Source organism: Electrona antarctica, assembly GCF_951216825.1.
Source record: "Electrona antarctica genome assembly, chromosome: 1".
In the NCBI taxonomy this organism is placed as follows: Eukaryota; Metazoa; Chordata; class Actinopteri; order Myctophiformes; family Myctophidae; genus Electrona; species Electrona antarctica.
This window is the reverse complement of record NC_136806.1, coordinates 39,311,132-39,331,217: the sequence shown is the minus strand read 5'-3', so window position 1 is coordinate 39,331,217 and position 20,086 is coordinate 39,311,132. Positions and strand designations below refer to the sequence as shown.

General features: G+C 42.0%; 1 protein-coding gene across 1 annotated transcript in view; it reads right to left on the bottom strand.

Moving 5' to 3' along the window:
• Nucleotides 1-20,086, bottom strand: part of tenm1 (teneurin transmembrane protein 1) — a 425,652-nt gene that overhangs the window by 340,798 nt on the left and 64,768 nt on the right. The window contains exon 3 of the mRNA XM_079512339.1: nucleotides 4,509-4,829. Within this exon, the coding sequence (XP_079368465.1) occupies nucleotides 4,509-4,829 (321 nt within the window). The remainder of the gene's footprint in view (nucleotides 1-4,508; nucleotides 4,830-20,086) is intronic.

Sequence of the window (20,086 nt, the reverse complement as noted above, 5' to 3'; positions counted from 1 at the left end):
AAGACGAACGGCTGGCGCCCTCCCAGACTTCCCAGGCTCTTCCCCAGTTGTCCCTTCATCTCTCTCTCTCTCTCTCTCTCTTCTCTCTCTCTCTCTCTCTCTCTCTCTCTCTCTCTCTCTCCCCTCTCTCTCTCTCCCCTCTCTCTCTCTCCCCTCTCTCTCTCTCTCTCTCTCTCTCCCCTCTCTCTCTCTCTCTCTCTCCCCTCTCTCTCTCTCTCTCTCTCTCTCTCCTCTCTCTCTCTCTCTCTCTCTCTCTCTCTTTCTTTCAGGCGCTCCACTTCTCCGAGCCCAAGGTCTTCCAGTTACGGCAGCACTTTTGCCACCCCCACCCGTCCTCCATCCAGCCCGTCAGGCTGGGTGGCTAATAGATTCATTGACATATAAACCATTTCCCACCAAAAATTCTAAAGCGCTGCTCGATTATTTGATTAAAATACTTGGAAACAGTAATCACTAGAATAATCAATACGACAATAATCCATAGTTGCAGCCACACCCCCTTTCGACCATTCCTACCTATTAGTTCCTCCTAGCCTCGACAGACAGTCTAGTTTGGATGCCACTGCAGGCGACTCTGTAAGTGGGAAAATACCCGTACCGTGTTGTACCTAATCATCCAAGGCCTTAAAAAAGAAACAAGATGGCTCTAGGGTTCTAAGGCTCTAATAATGGCTTGGCTTCATGTGAATCTCGTACTTCATGTGCTTCAGGGGGTCCGGGATCCCATAGGAGTCCTGAGAGTTATGACATGGGACCACCAACTCTTTTTTACATGAACCACTTGAACCATGTTTAGTGTAGAGGGAATAAAAGAGCAGACCAAGAACCAAAGGTTAAGTTTCCCACGTAGGCCTATTGGTAAATGGGGCATTTATATGCACACTAGCATGACTGAAGTAAAATGTGACAGAAGTAGCATGTGCTTAAATTCATATTTAACAGAAAATGTTTCAGATGTCAAACACTGAGATGATGGAATGATGTCATGGAAGTGGAACCTTCTGAAACATTCATGGGCAAAGATAATCAACTTCAAAATAAAAAAAAAGAGGTCAAAACTAGAAAAAGTGCCCTTCTGGGCACAGGTCTCCACCAGGAGGATAGGAGTGTGTGTGTGATGTTTGGCAAAATGTTTAGGAGCAATATAAATGTGTGTGTGTGTGTGTGTGTGTGTGTGTGTGTGTGTGTGTGTGTGTGTGTGTGTGTGTGTGTGTGTGTGTGTGTGTGTGTGTGTGTGTGTGTGTGTGTCGCGGCTTGGCCTGTTGTAGCGCCACCATGAGGCTGATTTGAAAACGGTCAAGTGGCATTTCTTCCAAAGCCTAGTGGGAATCTGCATGCACAGTTTCACCACAATCGGACGCTGCGTTGAGTAGTTGTGGCGATTTGTACAAAACGGGTACAAAGCGGGCTACTCCTGAAAAGTTTAGAAGCCAATCGTAGCCAATGAGGGTGGATTATGAGAAATCAAACAAACCCGTCTTGATCACATGACTATGGAGAGCATGTGTACCGATTTGCGTGAAATTTGGATACAATCTGAAGGAGTAATATTAGAAAATGTTTTTTACATATGTCGGCCTCCTGGTGGCGCTATAAAGAGCAGATGTGAAAAATTCCAGGCAAGGGTTTTTCCTTGGCTTCTAGGGAGTTGGCATACAAAGTTATTCACAGATCCGTGCAGTTAGAGGTAAAAACACTTTTCGGCCAATTATAGCGCCACCATGAGGCTGAGTTGAAAATGTTCATGTGGCATTTCTTCCTCTGCCTAGTGGGAATGTGCGTGCACAATTTCACGGAAATCACACGATCTGTTCATGATTTGCAGCATTTTGTTTGAAACTGAGCACTCCTGCAAACTTTGGAAGCCAATCTTAGCCAATCAGGATGGAGTCTGAGAAATCTGAAAGACCCGTTTCGTTGAATGGCTCTAGAGAGACTGTGTACCAATTTGCGTGATGTTTGGACAAAATATGTAGGTGTACTGTCCAAAAACTTGTTTTGCACAAAGCGGCCTCCTGGTGGCGCTATAACAGGCCGTTCTGGAAATTTTGGGGCAGAGGTTCATCGTTGGCATCCAGGGAGTGTGTGTGCAAAATTTGGCATCGACCGGGTTAACGGTGCCGGAGATTAGCTGTTCACAGACGGACGGACACACGGACGGACGGACGGACGGACACACGGACGGACGGACGGAGTGCAAAACATACTCTCTCCCCATGCCTGGTGGAGACAATGACCTCTCAGTCATGCTAGTGTTAAAAGGTAAATCCTAAGCGCTTTACAAAGATTGATGGTTTATTATTATTATTATTACCAGTAAGACGCCTGAGGGCGCGAAGCGTGTACGCATCCGCGCGCATTGACAGCAGACTGCTGGGCGAGCGCTGGCGCTTTGGCATGGGAGGTCAGATCAACATGGAATGAATTCTGTACTGGCCATATAAGGAGCATGTCTTGAGTGTACAGGGTTTGATGAGGTCAGATCAACATATGGAATGTCAGAACAGGTCAGCTCCATACAGTATATGGAGATCTAAGGGTGGCAGCGGGGACATTCTCTTGAGTGTACAGGGTTTGATGAGGGCCCAGGTAGGACTGGGCCTAAACTTTTGGGCCTGTTGAGAACTCTAGTTTTCGCTGGCTGTCGGGCACGGCTGCACTAATAACTTTGGGGCAGGGCCGTCTAGAGTTTGAATGGACAGGTATATGTCAAAAGGGAAACACAGAAGAGGAAGGATGGATGGGGAAGGATGGAGATCTAAGGGTTTGAGGTTTGAGGTCAGATGTAAAGTTGCTGGCCATTATTGATGACATCAGGGATCTCCATATATGGGCTTAAATGCGCATTTACTATGACATCAGGGTCTCCACGTCTCCATCCCTGATGATGGACCATGATGTCACGAGACCTGGGCACCATATGGTGCCCGACACACACTGGTGCCCGAAATGCGCCATTCCATAGTTAACTGCGACCTTCGGTCGCAATTATTATTATTATTATTATTATCATCATTATTATTATTATCATCATTATTATTATCATCATTATTATTATTATTTGTAGAAGTGTTTCTCCAGTTTAATTACTTTCATTAAATTGTGTATTGTTTAATATGTATATTGTATAGTCTGTGATTGTATTTGTCGTAAAATATTGTAAGTTAGACTATACTTTTTTATATAGAGCACCGAAGTCTGTCAATATCGGTAGAGGGCGCAAATCCACGGGTTCATGTACTTTTTATTTGCATTGTAATCCCCATAGGGGGATTTTAGATCGCCTCATATAATAACCGTGTTGGGGTGCATACTTAGTTTAGACTAGTCATTGGTTAGACATGGGTTACGGTTAGGGTTTAGGTGTGCTGCCCCGTGGGAGGTTAGGGTTAGGGTGAGGGTTTGAGATAGGTTGTAGTTGTAGGACTAATGACTGGTCTAACCAATGACTAGTCTAAACCAAAAACTGTCTCCGTTTCACTCAACTGACTGAGAGAAAACGCTGTTGTTACTGCTACTGAATTAGTTACATTTTCGCTAGAAACAGAATCATATATGAGTGACTGACGGTCGCAAACGATACAGAGACACCTCCCTGACAATAACGCAGAGACAACTTGTTTATATTTGGACCACACCGCTTATATGAAACGATTTTAAGATGACCCCATGTTATTCTCCATAGAGAAAGGACTTCCGTGAACCAGGGGAATTGAGGGGACGAGTGATTGACATCAGGACTTCGGCGCTCTATGATGATTGTTTTAAAACTTTTATAAAACCCTTCCTTCAGCTTCCAGTAGCGTTCCAGTCCAATGCCCTTCCCGTCCCGTCTCTGATAGGCTCTCCACAGCTGCCAGCTCTGCCACCCATCCCCAGACAACCCGAGGTTCACCTCCAGTGTAAGCCCGCTGAACCCCCCCCCCCACACACACACACACACACACACACACACAGGCACGCACGCACGCACGCACGCACGCACGCACGCACGCACGCACGCACGCACGCACGCACGCACGCATACCTCCTCGTCTTCTCAATAATCGATAGTCCACTTTCAGTACTTAAAGCCACTTGAAGGAGCCTTCAAAGACAGGAGAGCTGAGCTGTTAGTGGTAGCAGCATAATAGTATAATATGAGGGGAAAGGCTCATATTAGCTCAAGAACTCTTCCAAATGGGCGCTGGCCCAAGGCTGCTATTTAAACCTCTAAAAGGAGAATTACCGTTATATGTTGTTTTGCTTCATGTTCCCCGGGTTGGGCAACCTCTGCAAAATATGATAGCGTGAGCATTCATGTGCAATAGTTGGAGAACAACTAAAGCATGCCTTCAGGGGGACTTGAGGGACAAACCAGACTGCAGACACAACAGAACACGCAGACCCCGTCCGCTAGGCTATAGCTACTGTGTTTTCACCACAGACGGATGATCGGCGTACGCAAGCAGTGACAGCAGCACTCCAAGCAGACATACTGTACAGTAACGTAACATAAGAACACTCACCGTTGTCCGGCTCCGACTTCCTGTCGTGCTCCGTGTCGGTGAGGGAGAGTGCGGAGTTGGCGCGGCTCGACAGACAGGAGCTCTGCTCCGACTTCAGGCCGCGCATCCACATGTGCTGCAGGCCGTGGGCTGGGGAGGGGTCCGCCTCGGGCTCCGTGTCCACATCAGAGCCCACCCCCAGGGAGTAGCCACGCCCGGGCGCGTGGGCAGCGGGTCCGGAGCACAGAGCCTCCTCTACCTCCTCCTGTGGCTGCTGCTGCTGTGGAGGGTGAAGGTGGTAGTCTGGACTCCTCATCTGAGCCACCTTACAGAAGTCTAAGTCTATAGAGGGGGGTGTAGAGAGAGGGAGGGATAGAGTAGGGAGAGAGAGAGAGAGAGAGGGAGAAAGGGGAAGGAGAGTGAGGCGGAGAGGTGGGTGGTTGAATAATGTGGAGCCACAAGGTCCAGCATGCTGTACATCTTAAATCCCCCCCCGGGTCTACGTTTGTCTCTGTAAGATTTATGACTTTTCCATACAAGGAAAATATATATTTAATGTACATTAAAACAAAAGCCCACAGTATGTACAGTATGTACATGTATATATGTATGGTGTTTTATCCATACTGTCCTTTGCTGTGCTAGAGAGCCGACAGACTGAAATAGACCTTTTCACGGCAGGCTTATTGACTTGAAATAGAACCCTTTACTGATAGTAAACATTATGGTGTTTTTTAGTTGGCAAAACGTTACCTGAACAAGGTAGTCACCCAGTACATCCATGGAAACACTGGCTAACCATGGGGGTCCAGAAATTGGGCTTTGCCTAGGGCCCATGCTGATGTTAACACAGCCCTGCAAGTTGGAGCCATACTCACAAATACCGGCACTCAACAACACCATTACATGTTCAGGTGATGTGCAGTAAACCATTACTAAATAACTTTGCTAGCCTGAGGCGATTCATGTTTGCCACAATCCAATAGACCTTCTCAACGGTATCCATATTGGCAAAATAGTTGTGTAATATTACTTCCTTCTGGTTCCAGACAGATTAGTCAGCTTGCTGCTATTGTGCATGTTGTCTCGCTGGAAAGACTTCTGCTACATTAAATGGAACACAACCTTGATTAGCATCATTCATTGGTAACACCTGTGTGAAGGAAGTACACAACTATTTATGTAAATATTCCTTTGTATTGCCTCCAGCTAACGCTGCGATGTCATCATGAGGTATAGGCACCAAAAGGGTCTATTTCAGGCTAAACAGGTGTTGCCAATGATACTAATTAAGGTTCTGTTCCATTTAGTGTAGAAGAGTCTTTCCTGTGAGCCAACATGCACAATATAGCAGCACCCTGACTACACCTGTGTTTACCCTACTATTTTATGTCAAAATGGCTGCCATGCAAAAAGTCCATTCTTGCCTCTCCCCAGGCCCCCTCACATGTAATGTGCCTTTGAGTACTAGAAAAGCGCTACTGTATATAAATCCCAGATATTATTGCATTCATTGGGCGAAACATGAAAATCTCACAGGTTTTCTGTGAAAGAGACAGGCTTTCATTTGTGCTGCCATTTATAACAACGTTTTCCATTTTGTTTTTCTACATAACGTTTTCTGAATCGAAATGCCAACCTGGATTTACCTCTCATCACAGGTCTGAGACACATCCCATTCGAATGCATCTAGCGTGTTATTGAGTCAGAGATCTATTGAACCGCTGCTCAAACAGAGAGCTGATCTCATCTGTATTCTCCTTGGCAGGGCGAAAAGATCAGATAAAGATCAAACCTTATTAATATTGACTCAGACTGAAGGAATAATTGAGACTCTTCTATGCTTTCAGGTATTAAAGCGACCTCCCAAAGCCAGGCACACTGGCACAGTATACTACCAAACTGTTATCTGAGAACATCAGATAGACTGTGTAGCTACTTCAGTTACAGTCTAATTCAATTCAATACAATACAGGTCTACTTCTTTCCTTAGGGGAAGCTGAGTAAATTTTCTCACCCATGTTAATTGTTTAGAATTCGGTTATGGGAAATGGAAGTTTGGAAAGTGAAGTAAAAAAATAGAATTAAAAAATAGAAGTCAGCGGCGCGGCCTGCCAGCTGGGAGGCACTGGAAGTAAGTGTCGACGCCCACAGGCGTTTCTCAAACAGCAGGTTGAGGCCAGAATGTGATTCACTGGCTGCTCTGACAGGGTCATGAGTGACAAAGTCATATATTTATGTTATTTGGAAAATTGAGAGCTATGGCCTCAATATTCAGTCGACATTTGGGTCACGGCGATGAAAGCCACTGCAGTGCTCAATATGAAATACTGACGTGAAGGAGAAAAGGATGAACACTGCTCAAAGATATCACACATGCAGGCTCGGTGGACATTTTAAAGAGGTGGTTGAAACCTTATCTCTGCACTTAGCCTTCAATTAATAAAGGAATGCATACGTACACACACACACACACACACACACACACACACACACACACACACACACACACACACACACACACACACACACACACACACACACACACACACACACACACACACACACACACACACACACACACACACACACACACACTCTCTTTCTGCTATTGTAAATTTAAGTAACGGAAACGAAAACTGGAAACGGAATCCATGCCTCAGCTTTTGTTATCACCCTTTTTATCACCGGTGGGGATATGTTTCATCAATGCTTCTGGTCATACTGAATTAAAATTTATTCACAATCACAGCAGGCAGGACATACAACGTTTCGACCCGTATTGGTCTTACTTGAGAAAGACCAATACGGGTCGAAACGTTGTATGTCCTGCCTGCTGTGATTGTGAATACATTTACCTGGAGCATTACAAAGTGAGTCGCGAGCCCTTGCTTTTGTTCATGATATCTGTTAGTTTAACAGTTTGGCTCAGCACCAAGATCGGAGGATGTGCGCTGTTTTATCTTATTCCATACTGAATTAAATACATGCATGAGGAAATCTGCTGTCAGATTTGTTAATTGTATTTAGTCATCTTCTAAGCATTGTCCATGCAGATCTCTCTTGTAAACTTGAAGTAACCCTCTCCACTTTTATATTATTATAACATACATTATAACGTAATGTAGCTTTATTGTGCATACTCAGACACAGACAGACATGCATGTACACTTAGGCACACTCAGGCTTGCGTGTGCGTGCATGCGCACACACACACACACACACACACACACACACACACACACACACACACACACACACACACACACACACACACACACACACACACACACACACACACACTTCACAAGTGTAAATAATGTATTTGTTGTTGTATTTGTTTTTGTTATTTTCCATATTGATTACGTTGTCTACTTACTATTTGTATATTATCTTTGGTGAGAACCACATATAAGCCCTCCATGGGTTTCTTTTCTCACCTGCACATATTTCTCTTTTATTGATGTTACCTTCTTTCTTTTTTTTTGTGCAAATAAAAATAAACTAAACTAGACTCCAGATAATGTATAAGCCTTTACTTCTGCCAGTATATAACTTTCAAAAGCAAGTTGCTATTGTAACATTATAATGTTCAGTTCTCAATCTGACCAACCTGAAAAGGCTGCTCTCTGCAGTGGTTGATTAAATCAACTAATCATCAATTAGTCGACAAATTCATATGAATAACAATTTAAGTCGAGGACAACCCAATTCTGTTGTAACTGCCACAAAACTGCAGGTCTGCTACAACTCTGTATTTTTAAATCACAGCTATAAAAACCTTTGATTGCTGCTGCCTTTCATGGGCATTAGATGGTTATTAATATTTTGTACTATTTTCCTTTTTTCCTTTTCACTTTTTGTCTTACTATTTTGTATCGTGTCCTGAATAGTTGTTTTCCATTAATATTTTGTGCCTGATGTTGTGTAAAGCACTTATGCCTTGTAGCTGAAATGTGAAATACAAATGTGGTATGTGTGCCTGCTGCAACAACACATCAGACGAGAAATCCTTCAATCATCCACACACTGGAAAGAAAATTCATATTAGTCAATTCATTAATTGCAAATGGACACGTGATTTACATGTCCCTGTGGTCTGGCATATGTAGGGCAAACTAAACGACCCCTCAAACAGAGAATATCAGAACACAAAACTGCAATCCGTACAGAAAATATGGATTATGCCATTGCAAAACAGTATGCTGAAGCAAACCATGGTTCACCTTCTTCATTAAAATTCAGTGGGATTGAGAGAATCGAGATGCCCAGCAGAGGGGGTGATATTCTAAAGAGACTATAGCCCAAAGAGAAATGCAGTGGATATACACACTCAACACCCTATAACACCCAATGGACTGAATGATGACTATAGCTTAAAATGCTTTTTGGGTTAAGATTGGCTTTAATGCCTGGATGTGTAACTGAGATATATATTATGCCTCAAAATGCTTATTTGTGATTGTGATAAGTGATTGGACCTTGTTGATTGACTTGAGATTTCAGCTGTAGGTGAACATGACTTGACTTGATGCTTACGTGTTTCGGCTATGCAGCCTTCATCAGAATTCTCTGATGAAGGCTGCATAGCCGAAACACGTAAGCGTTCCTTTTTGGTGTGTGCCAATAAAGAAATGGAAATGTGAGTACTTTGTCCGCCATTTATTACATTTTTGGATGTGCTAATGTGGAATTTAAATTCCTATTTTTGTATGTTTAGCACTCCACTGAAGGCCATTGCTGATGCACAACCTTTTTCTCATTTACAAATAAATGTGCCTTCGCAATATGTAATTGCTTTTCACAATAACCCAAAGGAGGGTATAAGTATAATATAAGAAATGTATGTGATGAAAAGTTTAAATGTTATACTTGTCAACGGTGTGTTGGTGCTCATGGTAGAATGTGCTGAGTTTGCATGCAAGCCAAGGTCACTGGTCACTGCTGTATTTTAAAGAGGGTCATATAGGGATATGTACCGTATAAAGAGCTTAATTATCCTGAGGTAGACCTCAAATCCTACAGTAATGTTTGTGCGTGCATGCTTATGTGTGTGTGCACGCGCGTGTGTGAATGCGAGTGTGTGTGTGTGTGTGTGTGTGTGTGTGTGTGTGTGTGAGAGAGAGCTTGTATGTGTGCATGCGTGCGTGCACACATACAGTAGTAATGTGACACCTATCGCTACTAGTAATAAGTACAAAGTTGTTCATTGTTATTGGCACTTCTCTTAAGCCAGTCCAGACCACACCAATGATTCGCAAAGCTATGAAATCGTTACAAAGGTCGTTGCAGCAGTCTGAATTACCCCGTTGCAGGTCATTGCGTGACAATTGATTTTTGATTCTACTAGTTCAATCAAGAATAACGTTGCAGAAGCAATCAAATCATATACATTATGTAAGTGTAGCAATACCACAAGTTAACGTCCTGTATTCACAACTGTACTTGATTAATGTGCTAATCAAAGACAAAGAATGTATCAGTTAATGCATGTGCAGTGTTGAAGAAGTATAAAGTACCCAAAAATGTAAAAGTAAAATATATATATTTGTACAGTACTTGTGTCATATACTTAGATACTCTCCACCACTTCTAACATGTGTGTTTAGCCTGGACTTTGAATCCCGGGTTATCCCGGTGTTTGAATGAAAGCCACAGTCCTGCTGACCGGCACATTGACCGCTGTTCTGTCCTGCTGTGCATGGTTGATGGGGTCCTGACCTATCCACACTCACACACTGTTCAGCTGGAATCCCACCAACTGACACTGGACTGGCCACCGCCAGCAAAAACTGTTCACTGAAATGGGCTGAAAAATCAAGATTCAAGATTGCTTCATTTGTCATTTTTTTCCAACTGCAGCAGCAGAAAAAAAAACGAAATTATGTTTCTCCTAGTTAAAAAGACAGCACAGACTCATACAAGAATAAATATATCAAACGCAAAACAATACTCTGAATTTAAATAAGTCCTGAAAAACTACAGGAATTCATAAAAAAGCATAGCCAGATAAATAAAATACAAATATTTAAAAACTAAACAGAGAGTTCATGTCATCTCTTCTCGTTCATAGGAATGCCTCCCCGAGTTCATGTCCTATCTACCAGGGAGACTAGAGTTCATGTCCTATCTACCAGGGAGACTAGAGTTCAAGTCCTATCTACCAGGGAGACTAGAGTTCATGTCCTATATCTACCAGGGAGACTAGAGTTCAAGTCCTATCTACCAGGGAGACTAGAATTCATGTCCTATATCTACCAGGGAGACTAGAGTTCATGTCCTATCTACCAGGGAGACTAGAGTTCATGTCCTATCTACCAGGGAGACTAGAGTTCATGTCCTATCTACCAGGGAGACTAGAGTCCATGTCCTATCTACCAGGGAGACTAGAGTTCATGTCCTATCTACCAGGGAGACTAGAGTTCATGTCCTATCTACCAGGGAGACTAGAGTTCATGTCCTATCTACCAGGGAGACTAGAGTCCATGTCCTATCTACCAGGGAGACTAGAGTTCATGTCCTATCTACCAGGGAGACTAGAGTTCATGTCCTATCTACCAGGGAGACTAGAGTTCATGTCCTATCTACCAGGGAGACTAGAGTTCATGTCCTATCTACCAGGGAGACTAGAGTTCATGTCCTATCTACCAGGGAGACTAGAGTTCATGTCCTATCTACCAGGGAGACTAGAGTTCATGTCCTACGTATCTACCAGGGAGACTAGAGTTCATGTCCTATCTACCAGGGAGACTAGAGTTCATGTCCTATCTACTAGGGAGACTAGAGTTCATGTCCTATCTACCAGGGAGACTAGAGTTCATGTCCTATCTACCAGGGAGACTAGAGTTCATGTCCTATCTACCAGGGAGACTAGAGTTCATGTCCTATCTACCAGGGAGACTAGAGTTCATGTCCTATCTACTAGGGAGACTAGAGTTCATGTCCTATCTACCAGGGAGACTAGAGTTCATGTCCTATCTACCAGGGAGACTAGAGTTCATGTCCTATATCTACCAGGGAGACTAGAGTTCATGTCCTATCTACCAGGGAGACTAGAGTTCATGTCCTATCTACCAGGGAGACTAGAGTTCATGTCCTATCTACCAGGGAGACTAGAGTTCATGTCCTATCTACCAGGGAGACTAGAGTTCATGTCCTATCTACCAGGGAGACTAGAGTTCATGTCCTATCTACCAGGGAGACTAGAGTTCATGTCCTATCTACCAGGGAGACTAGAGTTCATGTCCTATCTACCAGGGAGACTAGAGTTCATGTCCTATCTACCAGGGAGACTAGAGTTCCGTCATGGCACTGATGCAATTAAAGATCACTCCGTGGAGTGTTAATTTAACTGGGTGCAAATGGAATGAATCATAATGGACTGGGCGGGTCCATTTGGTTCTATTAATCATAATGGACTGGGCGGGTCCATTTGGTTCTATTAATCATAATGGACTGGGCGGGTCCATTTGGTTCTATTAATCATAATGGACTGGGCGGGTCCATTTGGTTCTATTCAACTCTACTACGCTACATTAATCATAATGGACTGGGCGGGTCCATTTGGTTCTATTAATCATAATGGACTGGGCGGGTCCATTTGGTTCTATTAATCATAATGGACTGGGCGGGTCCATTTGGTTCTATTCAACTCTACTACGCTACATTGTTTGCTGCTAACTAAACAGCAATACACACTCCAAGTGGCGATTGATTGGACGGTTCTTGAGATGTGCAAATGACAGAAGGACAGACAGACATCTTTGAGGAATTTACAGATAGATAAATTGCTTTTCACACACATACACGTGAGTAGTGAAGTCATCTGAACTTAGCTCATCAAACTGTTAAGTCTAAAACTGTCGATATTTAATTCATATAGCGTCCACTGACCAATTTACATAACACAGGAAAAGACCACTTTCAATAACAAACAAACCATGAATTAATTACTACTGTGAATAATTCATGTTTTCCATTGCTTAACATATTATGGAGATCACTGACCCGAGTTCATAGTTTACCCACTGTTTTAATTTCATATTAACGAGAGCCTACTGTAAGTAATACGATTCATTAAAACCGAGGAGTATAATTGGACTAACTTTTCTAAGTAGCGCAAATCACATTTCCCAATGTTATTTAACTTAATTCAAAAAGCCGAGCTGCAAACAGAATTTAATCTGCAATTTGTTTTCAGAAGTCGCAAACATCATTATGTGGAAATACATCTCAAGCGGAATAGAAAGCCATTTTAATTACCACTGTGTCCTCTGCGGTAACAACATGACCAAACATGTTAGCATGTTTTCTACAGTATGAGTGGTTCAGATACAATATAAATATTAATACAATAAATTCTGACATAATGGATTGCATTTTTATAGCGCTTTTCCATTCATTCATACAGTACATTGGGAGGTGAAGCAGCAAACAGTCGACACCAGCGTCGTCACTTCCCACATTCACACACCAATGGTGGCAAGCTTACACCGACCGACTCATTGGAAGCAATGTGGGGTTCAGTGTCTTGCCCAAGGACACTTCGACATGTGGACAGGAGGAGCCGGGATTCGAACCGCGGCGCTGACCCACGGATCATTGGAAGACCTGCTCTGCCTCCTAAGCCAGTCAAATACTCACAGAATTGATGTTACTGAATAATACATAATTGTAACCAAGCTGTATGGTAGAGTATGTTGATACACTATAACTAACTAGTGCATCTGCAGTGGTTGGAGTTGCTCTCCCTACACTTCCACTGAGACATTATAGACCCTGGTGTCAGGGGGGACACCTCCTATGTTTGACTTCCACTGAGACATTATAGACCCTGGTGTCAGGTGGGACACCTCCTATGTTTGACTTCCACTGAGACATTATAGACCCTGGTGTCAGGTGGGACACCTCCTATGTTTGACTTCCACTGAGACATTATAGACCCTGGTGTCAGGTGGGACACCTCCTATGTTTGACAAGCAGTACTGCCTGAAGCCCATAAGACCTCTGGCCACGTAGGGGTTCATTCTTGAATGAGCAGCAGATGTTTGATCTCCCTCGCGGGAGACCCGGGTTTGAATACCGGGAAGGACATGAGACTTACAGACTGCAGCTTAACACTAGGATGTCTGAAAAAAGATTCACTACTACTATGACGGCTAACGGTCAGGATGACCGTGTTTTTCGTGCTATTTGATTGGCCATTCTCTCCCCCACTCGTCTAATGATCTTCACACCTCTCTCTGCCCCCGTTGACGGCTTGCCATTGTCTTCTAAATGTTACATTCCAACTAATTCAAGGCAGCAGTTTCAACTCGACAGGACAACTCAAGTTATTTTTTATTTTTTATTTCAGTTTACCAAACTATAATTATAGTGACGGTGTGAGCGCTATATTGAATACTCTTGCGCAGCAAACACTGTCCGACTTTGTATTGAGACAATAAAATAGGCTACCACACGTTATTGTAACAGCCAGAGCCAGGCACATTGCTCAGAGTCGGACGAAATACGACATTAGTTATATATTGTCATTTTTATATAGAGGGGGAAACATCGATGTAATTAATATATATTTGATTGATTGTGCCAAAAAAAGGAAAGAGCCGTGCGTGCGTGCAAATCAGAAAAGTTGGGAGTTTGGGAGCGGCTAGCCTTCTATATAATGCTGCGCACATATATTAGCCTATATATATTTTAAAAATACCCAGCATAATTTTTGGGAAGGCTAAGCCTGGCCTAGCCTTACATACCCGCCGCCTATGATCGATGTAATTTATATATATTTGATTGATTGTGCCAGCAGAGAGGTCCGTAGCAGCAGCACGGTTTATATATACACCATAGGATAGATCAAGTCATGTGACGCATCACCGCCACAAATACTGCTACAGCGTTATCTAAAATGCACTTCCGCATACCTCACCGTCAGTTACTTGGATCCATGAACATATTCTCGGGAGAGAGAAAAAAAGAGAGCCGTGATGCGTGCAAATCAGTTCCACTGGTCGCGTGCAGAAATGTTTACAGACAAAGAAGGACGGACAGAACTGTTCTTCTGACTGACAAAACATTTAGAAGTTCGGGACATCTATCGGGTTGGACTGATTTCAAACACAAATAAAAATGACTTTCAAAAAGTCATTTTTATTTGGAATCGCGCATCGGCAAGCATTCTCGCTCCAAGGAAAGGAAATGTCGGTCGGGTCAAACAGACCATGCTATAAACGTTATTATTCCAGGATAATTGATTCATTTTTATCATCACCACCTTACATAATTATGCTATAAAGATTGCGTGTATAGTCAACATGTATTTATATCTATTGAGCTATGCGTTTGGTGGAAACAATACGCCAGTCAGTCAACACACCATATTTCACCATATTTATTTTTTCCGTTTCGAGAAAAATAAAGTCAGACATTGTTATTTCTGCAAACCGCATATAACAAATATAACATCTAAAACAACATTTAGTTTATGTTGTGAGTACATTCGTAATGTAAGTTTGCCTATACATGTGGAAGTAGTTGGAATGCAAATGACACATTAGCTTGAACAATGCCCGTCTCCGGGCCGGGAGGGACGTGTGAACTTCACTGCTTGCGGGGGAGAAAGGGTGAGGAGTCTAAGAGCGGTCCCACGGACCGAAAAAGAGCAGACTTTGTAGTAGAATTATGTCTAAAATCATATTTCCAAAACGTTTCAGATGAAAAAAAAAACAGAGATGGTTTGAATCGAACATTTAGAAAAAGTCATGCAAGGGGAACTTTCTCAGGACTTCATGGGCAAAGAAAATCCACTTCAAAATTTCAAAATCGGTCAGCCAGACCACTCGACGCGCTAGTGTTAAACATTGAGGATTTGACTGTGTAGTAGAGACCAGCGGGTGGCGGATTTAGCCGCGGTTGCCGCGGGTGAACCGCAGTTTAGGGTGGATTAGGGTCAATTCAATATATTATAAATTAATATCGGATAAACCGCGGGTGAAATAATGCTGGAAATAATAAATGAATGGCAGCCATCTATCTATAGGCTTTATAACTTTTAAAACGGAAATAAATTAATGATATCTATCTATAGTCTTATAATATACAGGCACAAAATCTCAGCATGCGTGCGTTAGTAGTATTTTAATATTTTCCATCAGGCACAAATTAGACGCCTATATTGGCTAAGAAGGACCACAACAACGAGTGGGCTGCTAGCTGCTAGGCTAACAGGCAGCTGAGAGTATGAAAGAAACTTACAACTAACTGAAACAGAAGGGAAGAATATAAGTTTGGCGTGGGACTCGGTGCCATGGGACTGCATGGGAGCGAGGGCTGGATATATGCCACATGAAAAGACGTTCGTTGCGATGTGCGAACGTGACTGACTGAACGGACGGCAGCCTTGTTGCCATGGAAATGGGAATATACAACCGTAACTTTGGTGAACTGTCGGCAGTGGTGAGTGACACAACTTATAAATAGCCGATCTACAAGCTCACAACGCGTCGCAGCGAGCCAGCGACGCGTTGTGAGCTTGTAGATTGGCTATCCCTGCAGCGGATTTCGGGTGGTTGCGGATATATAAATTGGATTAATTAATTAATGCGGTCGGATAACGGGCGGATCATTAATATGTACGGGCGGATTAGGGTGACAAAAAAGCTCATCCGCAGTTCTCTACTGTGTAGTATATAATGTGTGACACCCCTACTCGGTCTGTCTGGGTTGTTCGTCTCTCCAGAGACAAGTGTTGTCCCTGCAGGCATTTGGAAAGAGATCTAGATGTCCTTTGTACTGTTCGTTTGGTCTAAAACGGGTTTGTTGTTCCCTTTCGACAATGCAGCACCCTTCACAGCAACAGATCACTCACAGATCACTCCATGGTTATCATTTTTCAAGTTTAAAATTTTATATTTATTTTGACATTCTGTTTTCAATTTCAGTTTCAATTTCAAGTTTTAATTATTTTTTTAAAACGCGTTTGCAAGTTCAGTCTTTTTTTTCAAGATTTAATTTATTTATTATGGGGTTAGTTAGGTGCGTGCAATATTCAAAAATCTCCTAAAAATAGCATAAATACCAGACGTGTAAAGCAGCAGACCGATTTGGCGGCCTATTTAAGCTCACCTCATTCACTGCTGTTCCTCTTGCTATCTGTGACAGTGCTTGTTTGCTCCCACCACCACCACCAGTGGGCTCTGCTTTCCCTAGCGTTCAGTTTTCCCCTGTGGAGTTTGTTTTGATATATCTCACTGTTCTTAAGTGGTTGTCTACTAAAGTGCTGATCAAGGAGTAATATATAGCTGAGCCTGAATGCCAAGATCAAATATAATATCTGATATTTTAACTAATTTAATAATCCGCTGGGAACATTATTTTTTGCTTCTGTATTTGATCCAGCAGTGTGCTCCTCAAGTGCACAGAGGAGCAGTTACAGCAACTATGTTGAACGTGTCATCCCTATTTTGGTTATGTGTTTTAAGTTAAAACTTCAGAAAGATTTTCCTTCTTTTCTAATGAAATTGTAACTATTCATTGCACGAAGAGTAAAAAGGGCTTAACCCATTCTGGGCGGGAACCCCTTTTGGTGTTTCAAGCATTACGTTATACTTTAGCTATTGAAAAATAGCAGATCTACAAGCTCATAGCGCGCCACCAAGTGGCGCGCTATGAACTTGTAGGTCTGCTATTTTTGAAAAATCGTTAAAATGTGCCTCAAATCTTTCAGAAAATTGTCATGATTTAGAAAACATTTTTATTTTATTTCGACGTCAGGCCTGAATGGGTTAAGTGTCTTGTTCAGGGACATTTAACACTCGCCGAGGATTGTACTCGAGACTTTCCGACTCCCAAAATCTGATTTGTGATTATAACTAAAGTATATCCTACGGTACTTGCATTGATGTATCTACTACACAGAGAACATTGTTTTAGAGTTATTTCTTCTGGTTGTGGATTTATTTTATTCTGTTACTCTACTACTGCTACGACTGTAGTATGACTAAATTTATCCTCAGGGATAAATAAAATCTTCTAAATCATGTTTATTTTTTCCTTTGGCAGAAAAGTTTGTGTAGATTTTGGCACTTGGCACAGTGAGTCAGGTTGTGAGCACTTTGTGACTCTCTCTTAAAAGGTGCTATAGAAGTAAAGTTTATAAATCATGGGACTTATAAAATGCTGATGAGAGCACATGATCCCGTTTCATGTACAAATCTAATTTCCGCTACTTGCTATTAAAATTCAAGATTATGAAAGAAAGAAGACAGTTTCTCAGTTATCAAGAAGTGTATTTGACAATATGACACCACAGATTAAATTGCACTGCAATTGCATCACTATAATTCAATATGAAACAAATAAAAAAAAGAAATCAGTTCTTCAGAAAGATGGCATGAAATTAGCATGAAAATACACCCTTGGGCAACACCAGCATGTGCACTTGTCCAAATGCAGTAGCGGACAAACACACACAGGATTTGATGTCATTTGAAAGTCCTCTGTAATCCCTCACATCTCTGTGTTCTCCAGGACAACTGGAACTTGTCGATGACGTCTTAAAAAACAAACAAAAAAAACAAAGCCTCGCCGGCTGGACGATCTCACCAACTATCTCACCAATCTGAAATGATTTCTTGTGTTCGGTGAGAACGTGGCACACACAATAAGGGGCTTCAATGGTTGCATTACCGACCGGCTTTCTAGTTGAGATTTCAACTCAACTCTTCTCTTTTTCAGCTCACTGGTAGCTGTAAAAGTCTCGTCAGGTGATTTGTGGTTCGTTAGAAAGTGTCGTTCCAAAATCCGTTTCCCCTCGTAACAAATTCTGTGCAAAAAGCATGGAATACGGATGTGTATATTACAGGAAACTCCCGTTAAACTTTCCAACAAACTCCGGTAAACTCCCGAATTGTACCATCACACCTGTATATTACCGTATATTAACTGTATATGCCCGCTAAACTTGAGGTTTACGGGCAAAATACAGTGCCCATAATTTCCTGTTAACTCCTCTTTTCACGCAGTAAATCAGACAAATACATTCTGAAATACATACATGATGAAAGAAATTGAAACTTGTGTGTTTCCGCTCATTCTTAAAAACGCAGTTACCCATTCTCTAGATAAGGGGCACTCAAATACAACATCTGAAAGATCCACAAAGAAAATGTTCAATGAGACGGTATAAATGTATACTATATATATAACTAATATTTCTAATTTTTAACTCATTATATATATATAATATTTCTGCTGTCGGGAAGAAATCACATAACTCCAAATTTGTCATTGTTCAGGAAATTAAAAATATATTCTTTTTAGGAAATGAAGAAAACCTTATATTCTTAAAAAAATCACACCCGTGTGAACTGAGTGGTGTAAGGTCTTATATAGACTGATCAGCTGTGGTCTGACGTAATGTCTGACGTAATGAAATCACACCCGTGTGAACTGGGTGACCGTAGCAACCATGCTCATTTTTTACGAACAGACAGACAGACAGACACGTAAACTAACAAAGCCAGTCGTAGGAGTGGTTTACACCACTCAAAAAAGCAATACTGCCTCATCAAAGTTAGTATTGTGAATGTATATATTGTCAATTACTTGCATGAGAGGGGTGGTGGAGTTAGCCAGTTTGAGGGTCCAATGGAGTTAAGAGGTTTTTTTCAGTTCAATAGTATTTTAACCAACACACAGACGTAAAGGGTGTTCAATAGCACTGATTTATGCAAAAGAAAATCAAAAACCTGTTGTACACAGTTACGGTATATCAATTCATTTTTATTTGATTCCCTTATCATTAGCCTACTGACTTTTTTATTTTGTATTTTTTTCATTTTTAATCATATGCTGCTGCAATGAGAAGCCATATAAAAATAGGTTTTATCCTTATGTACCTCTACACAAAATATAAAGACCACCTTGAATCTTGAACTGAGCATCATCAGTGGTGTTAGTCAACTCATCCGTAGCTAAATGCACAAAGCTGTTTAATCAAATCACCAGCCGGTATTTCACTTCTGCTATAGCTGGTTGCTGCTGGGGGATCTGAGAGTGGGCTTTGCTTAATTTTACCAGTCATTTCCTATTTTTGTTCGCCTTAGTTCAAACGTGATCAGCCTCTCTTCACTAGAGCTACTGTTTCTTTCTTGGCATATTAGGCTGATCGGCCTGGTGCTCGTTGAAGGGAGGGAATGCAAATGTTTCAGTCCATTCCTGTTTGAATTGTCTACCCTTCTTTTACTGATGAACTTTGAACATGCCATTTTGATCACTGAATGATCCCAATAATTAACAACCAATCCAGGCCCATTGTACACATATGTTTTGGAACAAAACCAAATCACACACAGTGTTAGCAGTCGCACATTTAGAGCGCTGCAAGCGTGCTGCCTATTGAAGATCACTGTTCTAGATGACTGTAATGTATTGTGTAATGTTTAATACAGCACACTACTGTAAGCCTTGATTGACAAGTACAAGGTAACATGCAATAAATCACATCATGGAGGTAACTTCCCTTTAACATCACCCGCTGAGCACAACGCTGGAGGCAATGAGAACAAAGGAGAGAGATGGTAGGGCAGAAGATGATGGAGTGG